The following is a 16,132-nucleotide window of genomic DNA, read 5'->3' as shown; positions in this document are numbered from 1 at the left end:
TTTAAATAACTAAATTTTTTAAATTTCTAAGCTAATTGGCTCCAATTAAAAAATGTTATTTTTATATGATAAATAAAGTTATGTCAATAAATCAACCAAATCATTAACTTTTATTAAAATAAGTAAATGGAAAATACAATTAAATGAGTTTATAAGATTATAAATCTAGATACAATAAATTTTTTTATTTAAAAATGAAGTTCTTGTTACTGTTTTATATATTTAACGCATTTTAGGTTGAATAATCTAAAAAAAATAATAAACCCATTCTTTTTTAATAATAATTGTAATAGTTGAATAACAAAAGAAACAAAAATTTTGATTAATCATAATCATTCATAATATTAAAGAATTCCTTTTAATTATTTTAACAATTATCATAGAATTGTAAGATGAAAATATCTATTCTTTTTAATGTTTTATTTTTAGCCCTACTGAAGTTAGTAGTTTCAGATACGTGCATTTCTGATTCTGCGTGCACGTCAGATTGTCTTAACGTAGGTTATATTACTGATTCTAGTTCTGGAGCATGTAGAGATCCAAATGAGAGCGAGTGCTTATAGGATAACTCCGCAAATTGCACTGGTGATAAAACAAGATGCTTGGCATACGGATATACAACAATTTCAAGCAGTGGAGATTGTCATAAACCGACAGATGATGAATGTGCTAATAATTCAGTAGGTGATGGAAATTTATGTGCTTCTACTAACTATGTTTGCTAAATTAGAGGTTTTGCTAAATCTGATTCTTCAAACTAATGTATATCAGTAGATGACTGTTCAACCACAGGAAACTGCTAATTACCTTTGACAAAGTGTAAGAAATAAAATGATTGTTTGATTACTCTATAAAAACATAGTTTTTTTAGAGATAAAAATGAATATATTTTTTAAAAGGATACTGAAATTTAAACTTCTACTTTAAAAACTTTTATTATAATATTTTTTAAAATAAATAATCTAAAAGGTCTATATTTAGGTTACGTTCCTGACTCTAATGGAGACTGCACAACACCAACATTAGATTATTGTAATAAAAATTCTAATTCTTATGCCTGCTATTCTGCAACAGGCTTTTGTGTTACTAATGGTTGGCTGTAAGGAGTATAAAATAATGATTACAGTTGTTATGCCCCTTCTTAGAGCTATTGCACTACAACTTCAGGATCATGTTCTTAAAACTCTGATGCTTGTGCATATGCATATGGGTATATTTAAGATACTGATTCTTAGATGTGTAAAAAGCCAGGTCCATTAGACTGCAAAAATAGTTTATTTCCCTATACTTGTGCAAATTCAAGTTCTTTTTGTAGTATTTAAGGCTGGGTGAAAAATAGTACAGATAGTTCTTGTATTATAGATACTGATTGCTTGAATAAGGATAAATGTTAGTAAACTTAAACTGCATGTCTATTTAATGGTAATTATAATTATTAAATAGATTTACATTGATTAAAGCAAAGAATCTCTTTTCTAATTATAATACTAACGCGTGAAGTATATCAAAATAATTTAATAACTTTTTAACGTTAGGCTCTGAATCCTTCTATAACATGATAAATTAAAAAATATCATTTTTTTTTTATAAAGGGAATTATTTATTCATAAAAAAATGAAATAAATTCAATTTTAAGTATTCCTTACTGTGAGATCTCTTATTTACTTTATTATTATACTCATTTTATTCTTCATAATTTTAATTGAATCAAAAAAATTGTTTTTTATATTAGGGTATGTGTTAAATTCAGATGGTAACGCATGTGTAACTCCAACCTAATCTGATTGCAACAACAAGTAGAATAAATATGTATGTGCTTTACCTACAAATACTTGTGTAAATTCATTTGGATGGGTTATAGAAACAAATTCATTCACTTGCAATCCACCAACATAATAATCTTGTTAAGGAAGTTAAAATTGTGTTAATAATGAACATGCTTGTGTTTATTATTATGGATTCATAAATAATTCAAATAATATTTGCGATTAACCTTAACGTAATTAACTTAAAATTAGTATAAGTTGTAATATATTTTTTATTTAAAAGCTTCTGATTGTTTGAACTAAAATAATATATATGCATGCAGCAATTTAAGTACATTTTGCATGTAATAGAATTTTAAATAAAATGGTTCAAGTAATACTTGTACTCTTCCTTCTACATGCTTAACTGGTTCGAATATGTGTGCTACTGGCTATATTTCTTGCCTTTACTAAGGTTAAAATAATTTTTTGAAGTATTTTCTAATTTAGATAAAATTAAAATTAGGCTATGTAAAAAGTGCAACAACAGATGACTGCGTTACTCCTCTTTCTTCAGATTGTGAAAAATAATCTAATACATATGCATGTGCTCAATCAACAAGTATTTGTGTTCAATAATATGGATGGATAAAAGATTAAAGTGCTGCATTTTGTACCCCTCCTACCTCAGTTTAATGCAAAGGTACTAATAACTGCAGTTAAAGTGAATCTGCTTGTGTTTGGTTATATGGATATATAAATAATTCAAGTGGTGTTTGTGATATTCCCTAACGTAATTAACTATTCAAAATTAAAAGAAAAAAAATTATCTCTTTATATTTCAAAAGCTTCCGATTGTGTGGTTAATAGTAATTTATATGCTTGTAGAGATTCAAGTTTTTTTTGCAGATAATAAAACTTTTAACCGGATAACTCGAATAGTTCTTGTACTCTTCCTACTACTTGCTTAACTGATTAGAATATGTGTGCTTCCGGTTATACTTCTTGTCTATATATAGGTAAAAAATCCTAACTTATACTTCTTCGATATTTACTTATTTAAAATTAGGTTATGTAAAAAGTACAACAAATGATAATTGCGTCACTCCTCTTTCTTCAGATTGTGAAAAGCAGACGAATATATATGCATGTGCTCTAGCAACAAACATTTGTGTTCAATAATATGGATGGCTAAATTAAAATTCTTCATATTGTACTCCTCCAACATCTGCTTAATGCTAGGGAACTAATAATTGCAGCTAAAGTGAATCAGCTTGTGTTTGGCTTTATGGATATGTTAATAACTCAAGTGGTGTTTGTGATATTCCTTAACGTAATTTTTAAAAAATTATATTTAAATAATATCTACATTATTTTAAACTTAAAAAGCTTCTGATTGTGCAAACAATAGTAATTTATATGCTTGCAAAGATTCAAATTTTTTTTGCAGATAATAAAATTTCTAACCAAATGACTCAAATAGTGCTTGTGCTCTTCCTACTACATGCTTATCTGGTTAGAATATGTGCGCTTCAGGTTATAGCTCATGTCTATACATTGGTAAGATAATTTTGTTAATTATTTTTCATTTTTACTAATTTTGATTTAGGTTATATTAAAAGCGCAACAGATGATAATTGCGTGATTCCTACCTCTTCAGACTGTGAAAAGCAGGTAAATATGTATGCTTGTGCTCGACCAACAAACATTTGTGTTCAATAATATGGATGGATAAGTTAAAATGCTTCATATTGTACTCCTCCAACTTCAGATTAATGTTAGGGAACTAACAACTGCAGTTAAAGTGAATCTGCTTGTGTTTGGTTATATGGATATATTAATAATTCTAGTGGAGTATGTGATGTTCCTTAACGTAATTAATTAACCATTATAAATTATAAATAAAATTATCTTTGTATTACAAAAGCTTCCGATTGTGCCAACAGCAGTAATTTATATGCTTGCAGAAACTCAAATTTTTATTGCCGATAATAAAACTTTTAACCAAATACCTAGAATAGTGCTTGTAGTCTACCTACTACGTGCTTAACTAGTTAGAATATGTGTGCTTCGGGTTATACATCTTGTCTTTATATTGGTAAAAAAGTTTGGATAATACATTTCTGATTGGTATTTAAATATTTTCAATTAGGTTATGTAAAAAGTGCAACAACTGATGACTGCGTTACTCCTCTTTCTTCAGATTGTGAAAAATAATCTAATACATATGCATGTGCTCAATCAACAAATATTTGTGTTCAATAATATGGATGGATAAAAGATTAAAGTGCTACATTTTGTACCCCTCCTACCTCAGATTAATGCAAAGGCACTAATAACTGCAGTTAAAGTGAATCTGCCTGTGTTTGGTTATATGGATATATAAATAATTCTAGTGGTGTTTGTGATATTCCTTAACGTATTTTATTTTTAAAAATTATAATAGAAAATTAAATTTTATTAAATTTTAAAGCTTCTGATTGTGCAAACAGCAGTAATTTATATGCTTGCAGAGATTCAAGCTTTTTTTGTAGATAATAAAACTTTTAAGTGAATAGCTCAAATAGTTCTTGTACTCTTCCTACTACGTGCTTAACTGATTAGAATATGTGTGCTTCTGGTTATACTTCATGTCTTTATATAGGTAAAAAAGTCTAATTAAAAATTCTTTGATATTTATTAATTAAAAATTAGGTTATGTAAAAAGTACAACAAGCGATAATTGTGTTACTCCTCTTTCTTAAGATTGTGAAAAACAAACTAATATATATGCATGTGCTCTTACAACAAATATCTGTGTTCAATAATATGGATGGCTAAATTAAAATTCTTCATATTGTACTCCTCCAACATCTGCATAATGTTAGGGAACTAACAACTGCAGCTAAAGTGAATCTGCTTGTGTTTGGCTTTATGGATATGTAAATAACTCTAGTGGTGTTTGCGATATTCCTTAACGTAATTTATTTATAAATTTTAGGAAAAAAAAACTTATTTTTATAAAATTTAAAAAGCTTCCGATTGCTAGAATAGCAGTAATTTATATGCTTGCAGAAATTCAAACTTTTTTTGCAGATAATAAAATTTTTAACCAAATAACTCTGACAGCTCTTGTACTCCTCCTTCTACATGCTTAACAGATTAGAATATGTGTGCTTCGGGTTTAACTTCTTGTCTTGAATTAGGTAATAAAATTTTTTATAAATTAATTTGATTTTAATATATTTAAAATTAGGTTATGTAAAAAGTTCAACGAGTGATAATTGTGTAACTCCACTTTCTTCAGATTGTGCAAATTAATCCAATCTTTATGCATGTGCTCAAGCAACAAACATTTGTGTTCAATAATATGGATGGATCAAAGATTAGACTGCTTCTTTTTGTACCCCTCCTACTTCAGCTTAATGCTAGGGTACTAATAGCTGTAGCTAAAGTGAGTCTGCTTGTGCTTGGTTGTATGGATACATTAATAATGCTAGTGGTGTTTGTGATATTCCTTAACGTAATTTTTAAAGATTTATATTAAAAAAATAATTAAATTTTATTAAATTTCAAAAGCTTCTGATTGTGCTAATAGTAGTAATTTATATACTTGCAGAGATTCAAGTTTTTTTTGTAGATAATAAAACTTTTAAGTGAATAACTCTAATAGTTCTTGTGCTCTTCCTACTACATGCTTAACTGATTAGAATATGTGTGCTTCTGGTTATACTTCTTGTCTCTATATAGGTAAGAAACATAAGTTAAATTTCTTTAACTTTTGATTTGAATAAAAATAGGATACATTAAAAGCTCAACAAATGATAATTGTGTGACTCCTCTTTCTTCAGATTGTGAAAATTAATCTAACTTATATGCATGTGCTTTAACAACAAATATCTGTGTTCAAAAATATGGATGGATACAAGATTAAAGTGCTTCATTTTGTACTCCTCCTTCTTCAGCTTAATGTTAAGGTACTAACAATTGCAGTTAAAGCGAATCTGCTTGTGTTTGGCTTTACGGTTATATAAATAACTCTAGTGGTGTTTGTGATATTCCTAAACGTATTTTTTTTAATTTATTTATAAAATAATTAATATTTATTAAATTTATAAAGCTTCTGATTGTGCTGAGAGTAGTAATATATATGCATGCAGAGATTCACATTTTTTTTGCAGAAAATAAAATTTTTAACAAAATAACTCAAACAGCTCTTGTGCTTTTCCTACAACATGCTTAACTGATTAGAATATGTGTGCTTCGGATTATACTTCTTGTCTTTATATAGGTAAGATATCTTTGGTAAATTTCTTTTATTTTAAAATATTGAAAATTAGGTTATGTAAAAAGTTCAACAAGTGATAATTGTGTAACTCCTCTTTCTTCAGATTGTGCAAAACAATCAAACCTTTATGCATGCGCTCTAACAACAAATATTTGTGTTCAATAATATGGATGGCTAAATTAAAATTCTTCATATTGTACTCCTCCAACATCTGCTTAATGTTAAGGAACTAACAATTGCAGCTAAAGTGAATCCGCTTGTGTTTGGCTTTTTGGATATGTTAATAACTCTAGTGCAGTTTGTGATATTCCTTCACGTAATTTTTTTTTAATTTAGAATAAAAACTTATTTTTATTAAATTTCAAAAGCTTCTGACTGTGTTAATAGTAGTAATTTATATACTTGTAGAGATTCAATTTTTTTTTGTAGATAATAAAACTTTTAAGTGAATAATTCGAATAGTTCTTGTGCTCTCCCTACTACATGCTTAACTGATTAGAATATGTGTGCTTCTGGTTATACTTCTTGTATTTATTAAGGTAAGATAGTAATATTTGATAAATTTATCTAATTTTAACTAATTGATAACTAGGTTATGTAAAAAGTACAGCAAATGATAATTGTGTAGCTCCTCTTTCTTCAGATTGTGAAAAATAGTCCAATATTTATGCCTGTGCTTTATCTACAAATATTTGTGTTCAATAATATGGATGGCTAAATTAAAATTCTTCATTTTGTACACCTCCTACTTCAGCTTAATGTTAGGGCACTAATAACTGTAGCTAAAGTGAATCTGCTTGTGTTTGGTTATATGGATATATTAATAATTCTAATAGTGTTTGCGATATTCCTTCACGTAATATTTTTAAAATTATTAGAATATAAATAACTAACCTTTATTGAATTTTTAAAGCTTCTGACTGTGTAAATAGCAGTAATTTGTATGCTTGCAGAAACTCAAACTTTTTTTGCAGATAATAAAACTTTTAATCAAATAACTCAAACAGCACTTGTGATCTTCCTACAACTTGTTTAACTGATTAGAATATGTGTGCTTCGGGTTATACTTCTTGTCTTTACTTAGGTAAGACATTTTTAATAAAATAAATATATGATTTTACATTTATAAAATTAGGCTATGTCAAAAATGCAACAAGCGATAATTGTGTAGCTCCTCTTTCTTCAGATTGTGAAAAACAGTCTAATCTTTATGCATGTGCTCGTTCAACAAATATTTGTGTTCAATAATATGGATGGATTAATTAAAATTCTTCATATTGTACTCCTCCTACTTCAGCTTAGTGTTAAGGTACGAACAATTGCAGTTAGAGTGAATCAGCTTGTGTTTGGCTTTATGGATATATAAATAATTCTAGTAGCGTTTGTGATACACCTGCTCGTAATTAATATTAATTATAATAAAATAATTTTAACATTTTAAATTATAAAAGCTTCTGATTGCATAAATAGCAACAATTTATATGTTTGTAGAGCATCAAATTTTTTTTGTCGCTTGTAAAATTTTGAACAAAATAGCCCTAATTACACATGTAAATTACCCACTACTTGCCTTTCAGCTTCAGATAAATGTACTCCTGGTTATACTTCATGCACATATTAAGGTATAACTATATTTTTTTTTTGAAAATTATGAAACCAAATAAAATATAGGATTTGTTAAAAGTACTACAAGCAATTAATGTATTGAACCTCTATCTTCAGACTGTTCAGATCAAACAAATATATATGCTTGTGCTATGTCATCTAATACTTGTGTAAATAAATATGGATGGATTAAAGATTCAACATTTTCATATTGCGTAGCCCCAACTTCGAGTTCTTGTTTTGATACTTCAAATTGCAATTATAATGAATCAGCATGTGTATGGTTATATGGATATATTAATAACACTAATGGTAAATGCGACATTCCTTAGCGTAAATAAATTAATAACCTCTTTTAATTTTAAGTATTTTTTATTTCTAAAGCTTCTGATTGTGTTAATACTTCAAACATCTATACTTGTAGATTAGATGGCTTTTTTTGTAGATAATAAAACTTTTTGTTAAGCTCAGGTGGATCATGTACCCTACCTACAACTTGTTTAACAGATCCTGGATTGTGTACTCCAGGATATAATTCTTGCACTTATTAAGGTATAATTTCTATTTCAAGCTTTAAATATTAAATATTTATTAAATTTTGAAGGATATGTCAAAGACACTTCAAGTAATAATTGCGTTAATCCATTATCTTCAGATTGTAGCAAATAATCTAACGCTTATGCTTGTGCATTGTCAACAAATATGTGTGTAGCCTAATATGGTTGGGTCAAAGACACTACATAATAGTTCTGTAATCCTCCAAGTATAGCTTCATGTACAGGAAGCTCACATTGTACATCAAATGAATCAGCTTGTGTTTGGTATTATGGATTTGTTATAAAATCATCTAATATTTGTAGTTAACCATACCGTAATTTAAAATTTTTGAAATTATTTTTATATCTATATTATATTTTATTATTAGCTGCTGATTGCTTAAATACTTAAAATATTTACGCTTGTAGAGATTAAACAACTCTTTGTGGATAATAAAACTTCTTGAAGAATTAATCAAATGAAACTTGCACACTTCCAACAACTTGCCTTACAGATTTAAATATGTGTGCTGCGGCTTACACTTCTTGCACTTATTAAGGTTTTTTTATTAATTAAAAAATGTATTTTTTCAATATTTAAAAAAAATAAATAAATTAGGATATGTTAAAACCTCTTCAAATGATAACTGTTAACAACCAACTTCTTATGATTGCTAATAATAAACTAATTTATATGCATGTGCTCTTTTAACTAATTATTGTGTTTAACAATTTGGATGGGTTAAAAATAGTAATTCAAATAATTATTATTGTGATCCACCCACATTAAGTGCTTGTTAAGGTTCTTCATAATGTTTAAATGATGGAAATGCATGTTCCTTTTTGTATGGATTAGTAAATTCTAATAATATTTGCTCTATTCCAAATAGTAATAAATTCTCTAAAATAATGTTTTAAACATTTTTTTATAATTAGGTTATTAATGCTAGCATTTGGCTGGTATATATGGGTGCAGATTGGCAACCCATTACTGTAGATAAATAAATTTTTAACAAGATACACCAAATGACTCTTGTAAAGTGCCATCAAATTGTGGACAAGTAGGAGCAGGTCTATGTTCGCCTTCATACCAATCTTGTACAGTTTAGGGTATAAATTATTATTTTTCTTAATCTGATATTTTAATTATTTGTATATTAGGTTTTGTTAAAAGTCAAAATTCTAATGATTGTATTGTACCATCTTAATCAGATTGTTTAAATCAAGCTAATACATTAGCATGTGCTTAGTCTACAAACTAATGTATTCTATATGGATGGTAAAAAGATGCTAATAATTTTTACTGTGTTCCTCCATCATCAAGCACTTGCTAGTAATCTCCTTCTTGCAGTTCAAATGAAACAGCTTGTGTGTATTAATATGGATTTAACTATGATCAAAATGGAAACTGTCTGGCACCATCTAGTAAAATTTATAGTTTTTTAATAATAGTTAATAATATTTTATCTAACTAATAAAGCTACTGATTGTCTTGATTCAACTAAAATTTACAGCTGTAATTCAGCAACATCTTATTGCAGGTAGTTATATTTCAAGAAGAGTAATTCAAATGGTAGTTGTGTATTACCTACAGATTGTTCAACTAATAGTAGTGCCTGCTCATCTCAATATACAGCTTGCTTATATTAAGGTAAATTTTTTAATTTTTTTTATTTTAAAAAGAAGTTAATGTATTTTTCTTTTTATGGCATTTAAAAAAAATAAATTTTTCAATCAAAAACTTCATTTAAAAATTATTTTTTTATAAATTTTATAAAAATTATTTATCATTTAATTTAAATAAATTAGGATATGTTAAGAACAGTTCAAATAATAGCTGTAAAATTCCAACAACTTAAGATTGTAGCAACACTTCAAATATTTACGCTTGTGCTTAAACTACAAATTTCTGTAATGTTTATGGATGGATTGTTGCTAGCACTTCAAATTTGTATTGCATACCTATTCTCTAAGCTTAGTGTACTAATACGGGATTAAATTATTGTTAATACTAGCAATCTTCATGTTAATATTTATATGGATATGTCAAGAGCTAGTCTTCGAATGACTGTGTTATTCCAACTCGTAAAATATAATTTGAAAAAATTAATTTGTTAATACACTTTTACTTTTAAAATAGCATTTGATTGTGTGAATACAAATAATATTTATGCATGTTAGAATTCTAATTCTTTTTGTTAGAAGTAAGGTTGGCCTAAAAATATTAATGCTAATAAATATACGTGTTCTATTCCAAGTAATTGCTTGAATTCTTCTTATTGTAATTCAGGATAGACTGCGTGCCCATATTTAGGTAAATTAAAAATTTTTTTTCTTATTTATCATTATTTATTGAAATATTTATTTAGGGTTCGTTTCTAGCACAACTAACCCAGGGACTTGCATAACTCCAACTGATTCAGATTGTCTTTTATAAAGTAACTAGTATGCATGCGCTTAATCAAGTAATACATGCATGCTTATGGGTTATATTTAAACAACAGCAACTAATTAATATTATTGTACTGCACCAACATTAACTAATTGCTAATCCAATAATAGTTGTTAATAGGGACTGACAGCTTGTTAATATGTTTATGGATTAGTCAATGATTTTACCACTAATTAATGCATTTAACCAACAGGTATTTTAGTTTAAGATATTATATATATAAAAGAAAAATTATTTTAAATAGATTCTGATTGCTCTAACTAAACTAATATATTTGCATGTAGACTAAGTACATTTGCTTGTAGGTAGTAAAATTGGCTAGCAGTAAGTTCAACAAATTTTTCTTGTGTAGTACCTTCCAATTGCTTATCAGGAAACTAATGCTAATCAGGATATACAGCTTGCTAATATTATGGTAAATTATTATTCTCTCAAAAATAGTTTAAAATCTGTTTTTCAAATTTGAAAATAGGCTATATAAAATCTTCTTCAGGAAATAACTGCGTTGTGCCTTCGGATTCTGATTGCTTTAATACCTCAAATACGTATCTATGCCGCTCTGATATTACATTTTGTACTAGCAGAGGATGGATTATATAAACTTCAGTTTAAAATTCTTTTTACTGTGTTGCTCCATCTTATTGTTTAAATTAGCCATATTGTGGAAATGGATTAACAGCATGTAAATAAATTATTAAATATATTTTTAATTAACCAACTTACCAACTAAATAATATTTATTTTAAATTATTTATTTACTTAAAATATTTCTTACATTATTGAAATAGTAATTAGAATTATATTGACACAAAATAATTTATAAATTTAAACTCATTTTAAATATATTTCATATAATCATTTCTAATAAAATATTTTATTTATTTTCAATTTTGTTTTATTTTTATTCTTTTCATTCTAAAAAAAATAAAATATAAAAGGCTAATATATTGGATATCTTTCAAGCACTAATAATATATGTGTTGTTCCTGGTGATTACGATTGTGCTGATACAGTAAATAATCCTTTTTTATGCAGGGCTGATATAACTTTTTGTACTAGTAAAGGATATATTAAATCATCAACAAATAATAGTTGTAATCTACCTACTTCTTGCACAGGGGTAAATGACTGTGCCCCTGGTAAATCAGCTTGCTAATTTACTTTTGGTTTAATAAAAAATTCCTCTAGCAATACTTGTGTGGCTCCTGATATTAATACCTGCAATGATAATACCTAATTATATGCATGCAAAGTAGGTAATACATATTGTACAAATCTAGGTTTTTTCAAAAGCTAAGTAAACGACACATGTGTTTTACCCACTGATTGTACCATAAATAATTAATGTGCTTCTGGACTAGTAGTTTGTCTTTACTATTTTGGATATATACAAAGCACTACTTCGAATTAATGTGTTTAACCGACAGTTGTTGATTGCCTCAATTCAGCAAACTTATATGTATGCCGTACAGGTAATCCTTTCTGCACTTAGTTAGGTTATGTTTTGAATAGTTCTACAGCTGGTTAATGCCAAGTACCAAGTAATTGCTTATCTGGGCAGTAATGTGGCAGCAATTAGGCTTCCTAAGCTTGTCTTTATAATGGATATATACCAACTTCATCAACTAATTTTTAATGTATGATCCCATAATATGATGATTGTAAAAATCCATAAAATACATAACTGTGCAGAACAGGTATCTACTAATAAAATTGTCTCAACATTGGTTTTGTAAAATCATCTTCAGGTAATAACTGCGTTTTTCCTGCTAGTTGCACTACAGGTTTTTAATGTGGTACTACAAAGATAGTTTGCTACAAGCTGGGGTATGTTAAGAGCATTAGTAATAATAAATGCGTAACACCAAGCAATTATGATTGTAGTAATACAACATTAAATAAATATTAATGCTCTTCTGATTCTCTAATTTCTCTCTGTTAAAGCTTTGGTTGGGTAAAAGATACTGTTAATGACTACTGTGTACCACCAAGCACATGTGCTGTTGGTTCAGACTGTGGTCCATCTATGTCCGTATGCTAATTTGTTTATGGTTATGCTCCAGATTCAACAACAAATAAATGCATAATTCCATCAGACTCTGACTGCATGAATTCTAATAACTTATATTTGTGCAAATCTGGAAATTAATACTGCGTATCAATAGGATATCAAAAGAGCTCCTCAAATGATACTTGTACTTCACCTTCAAATTGCTTAGTGGGACCTAATTGCTCTTATGGATTAACAGCATGCTAATACACACAAGGATTGATAAAAAATTATTCTGATAACACTTGTATTGTTCCTACAGAAGCAGATTGTGATGACCAAAATAAAAATTTATTTGCATGCCGTTTGCCTTCTTTTGTTTGCTCTTAAAAGGGATGGTAATTAACTACTCAACCAAATTAATACTCTTGTGCATATAATAATTAACAAGACTGCATTAACTTATCAAACCAGTGTTCTTCTACTATTACTGCTTGTTAATATAAATTTGGATACGTATAAGGAACTTCTAATCAATGCATAGTTCCAGAAGATTCGGATTGCATGAATACTTCTAATATTTTTGCATGCGTGCCTAACTCGTTTTGCATTTTAAAAGGTTGGATTGCCACTGGACCTAATAATTTTACCTGTTAGTCTCCTAATTGTCTTAAAGGTGAATGGTGCTCCGTATAATTTACAGCTTGCACTTCTTAAGTAAGTTTTTATAAGAAGATTAATAATCTAAATGTTTTTTAAAAATGTTTATTTTTAATTTTAATGAGATCAAATTTTTATTAGATAATTACTATTTATTAAACTTTTTAATTTATATATCTTTTATTAAAATAGGGTTTTGTAAAAAGTCAAGTTGATGATTCTTGCTAATATCCATAAGACTATGATTGTGCAGCATCTTCATCAACAGGTTTATAGCTTTGCTCTGCTACCTCAACTTTTTGTACTGGAAGAGGCTGGGTTAAAAATCCAAATAATAATACCTGCTTACCTCCAGCGAATTGTCTTACAGGTTACTAATGTGCTCCTAATTTAACAGCTTGCAAGTATTAAGGTTATGTAACATCTGCTACTGATTATTCTTGTACTACACCTACTGATGCTGATTGTTTAGACAACACACAATCTCTTTGCAGGCCAGGTCTTCCTGTAAATATTTGTGGATAAAAAGGGTATGTACAAGTAAAAAATAAGATTACAGACTATTTCTGCGTTTTACCAAACTGCTTAGACTAATAGAATCCATAATGTGGAGCAAATCTTACTGCATGTATATTTAATTTTCTAATTATTTTATTTTTTACATTCATATATTTTTAATAAGGTCTGTATGGTGGATACTTAAAGAGTCCAACTGACGATACTTGCATAAGTCCAACAGATGATCAATGCATTGTAATCAAGGAAAATAAAAAATGTTTTTTTTTAATTTAAAATTTGTTTATTATATTAGAACCAGAATAATTTGTATCTTTGTAGAAAAGGAAATATTCCTTGCCCTTCTAGAGGTTGGATAAGAGATATCAGTGTTCCTACTAATAATTTATGCACTGTACCTAATAATTGCTTATCATAAAGAGGTATGTGTGCAAGCAACATTACAGCATGCATATTGCTTGTAAATAAATAATTGAAGTTAAAAAATATTATTCATTTTTAATAAATATATATCAAAAATAGGGTTATATAAAGAGTGATAGCAGCGACTCATGTATTGCTCCTACAGATGAACAGTGTTTAGATTAAACAAAATAACTTTGTTCTTACCAAGAAAGTCCTTGTAGTTAAAAAGGGTATGTTCAAGTGTAAAATTAAAAGACTTGCTAATATCCTACAAACTGTTTAGGATAAAAAATGTGTGCACCTTATATAACTGCCTGCACACTTTAAGGTATTTAAAAATAAGTAAAAATAAATTTAAATTATATTTATTTTTATGATCTTATTTATAGGATTTATAAGTGATTAGTCTAATCCAACTACATGTAAAATTCCTACTGCAATTGATTGTTATGATCCTACATAAAATAACTGTGACCCTGCAATAACAACCAAATATTGCATAAATATGGGTTTTGTTAAATCAAATTAAGGATTATTTTGCGAATTTCCTACTAATTGTTTGACTGGTAAATAATGTGCAAAAGAATTTGTAGCCTGCTAACTATAAGGATATATACAAGACCCTACAAAAAATGATGGTGTTTGTGTTTAAACAACAATTGATTCTTGCTTAAATAGCTCTAATAGTGGAATGTGTGTGGCTACTTCTTTATGTGTGACCTAATTTGGATTAATACCTAAATCTTCTTTAGATCTATCATGTACTACTCCTACTTATTAAAACTGTTATAATGAAAATATTTGTTATGGAAAAGATTCTTATTGTATTTCAAATTATGGATTTATTTAGGATTCAAATTAATCCTCTTCTTGTAAAGTACCCAAATGCTAAGAAATATAAAGCTAATGTCCTACTTTATGTATTTAGTTAGGGTTTGTTACTAATAGTAATTAAATATGCTCATATCCTACTTAATGTGATTCTGTGGGAAAAGGTTACTGTGCAGCTAATATGATAGCATGCACTTAATAGGGATTTTCGAAGAGTAGTATCTCCGATGACTGTGTTTGCTTTTTAACAATTGATTCAACAGGTAAATGTATACAAGATAAATAAAATGCATCAACAAACAACACAACAAATAAATAAAAGTTAAGTCTTAATATATTAATTATGGTAATTATTTTAATATTTTTTATGTGAATCTTAAAAGAAATAAGTATTATTTTATGTTACTTTTTTTTATATAACCAATCACTTAAAAATATTGTTTAAATAAAATTAATTTAATAACATCTTCATATCATCCCATCCCTATTATTAAACGAATAATTTATTAAAATAAAATTTTTTAAATTTAAATTTTTACAATTAGTTAATTTGAGGAATTTTTAATTGGTAATAAAATAAATTTAAAAAATGGAAAATAAATTAAAATTAAATATTAAATTTTTTTAATATAAATTAAATTAAGCTTTATCTTTTAGAGGTTGATCATTTATAATATTCAAGAGATTTATAGTTGAAAAAGATTAAATATTTACATCAATTTCTATAATTTTCAAATAAATCAATTAAAAAAATATACACATTTTGTTTTAAAACAAAGTTTAAGTAAAATAAGCTTAGTTGATAAATTTAAATTTGAAGTTTTATATTAATAAATTTAAATTTTTTAAATTATTGATAAATATGTAAAGATTACTAAAGGATATTATAAAGTTGATTTTTAAATTGAAGTATTTTCAAAATTACAAATAACTTATGATTGATTTGAAAATTGAGTAGATGAGCTATTTATTTTCTTATGCTTTTTAAACAAAAAATAAAAAGAGTATGAAATAAATGTCATCAAGTTGTAGAGGAGTTAGTATTGAACTAAATAGAAATTTCAATCAATATGGTGGAGAGGTGATGGGAGGAGAGAAAGATTTTTATTAAGAAATAACAAAGTA

General features: G+C 27.3%; 1 protein-coding gene across 1 annotated transcript; it reads left to right on the top strand. All coding sequences in view use genetic code 6, as the record gives it.

Annotated features, from left to right (window-relative positions):
* Positions 1-392: 392 nt before the first annotated feature.
* TTHERM_00263320 (chitin recognition protein) lies at positions 393-15,380 on the top strand (the record flags this gene model as incomplete). The annotated part of the gene is made up of 44 exons (XM_001009081.2): positions 393-819; positions 982-1,422; positions 1,733-1,999; positions 2,050-2,220; positions 2,272-2,538; positions 2,594-2,764; positions 2,815-3,078; positions 3,135-3,305; positions 3,355-3,618; positions 3,673-3,843; positions 3,898-4,164; positions 4,219-4,389; positions 4,440-4,703; positions 4,760-4,930; positions 4,981-5,247; positions 5,304-5,474; positions 5,525-5,791; positions 5,845-6,015; positions 6,065-6,328; positions 6,381-6,401; positions 6,459-6,551; positions 6,605-6,868; positions 6,926-7,096; positions 7,148-7,411; positions 7,464-7,634; positions 7,684-7,950; positions 8,002-8,169; positions 8,222-8,488; positions 8,543-8,713; positions 8,773-9,042; positions 9,090-9,263; positions 9,315-9,578; positions 9,634-9,804; positions 9,963-10,238; positions 10,294-10,467; positions 10,523-10,798; positions 10,850-11,020; positions 11,078-11,287; positions 11,544-13,312; positions 13,448-13,883; positions 13,938-14,008; positions 14,067-14,231; positions 14,294-14,504; positions 14,566-15,380. The coding sequence occupies 44 exons, from the start codon at positions 393-395 to the stop codon at positions 15,378-15,380; spliced, it is 11,937 nt and encodes a 3,978-aa protein (XP_001009081.2).
* Between the last annotated feature and the right edge of the window lie 752 nt (positions 15,381-16,132).

Source organism: Tetrahymena thermophila (genome assembly GCF_000189635.1).
Source record: "Tetrahymena thermophila SB210 genomic scaffold scf_8254788, whole genome shotgun sequence".
NCBI classification, from domain to species: Eukaryota; Ciliophora; class Oligohymenophorea; order Hymenostomatida; family Tetrahymenidae; genus Tetrahymena; species Tetrahymena thermophila.
This window is presented reverse-complemented; position numbering and strand designations above follow the sequence as displayed.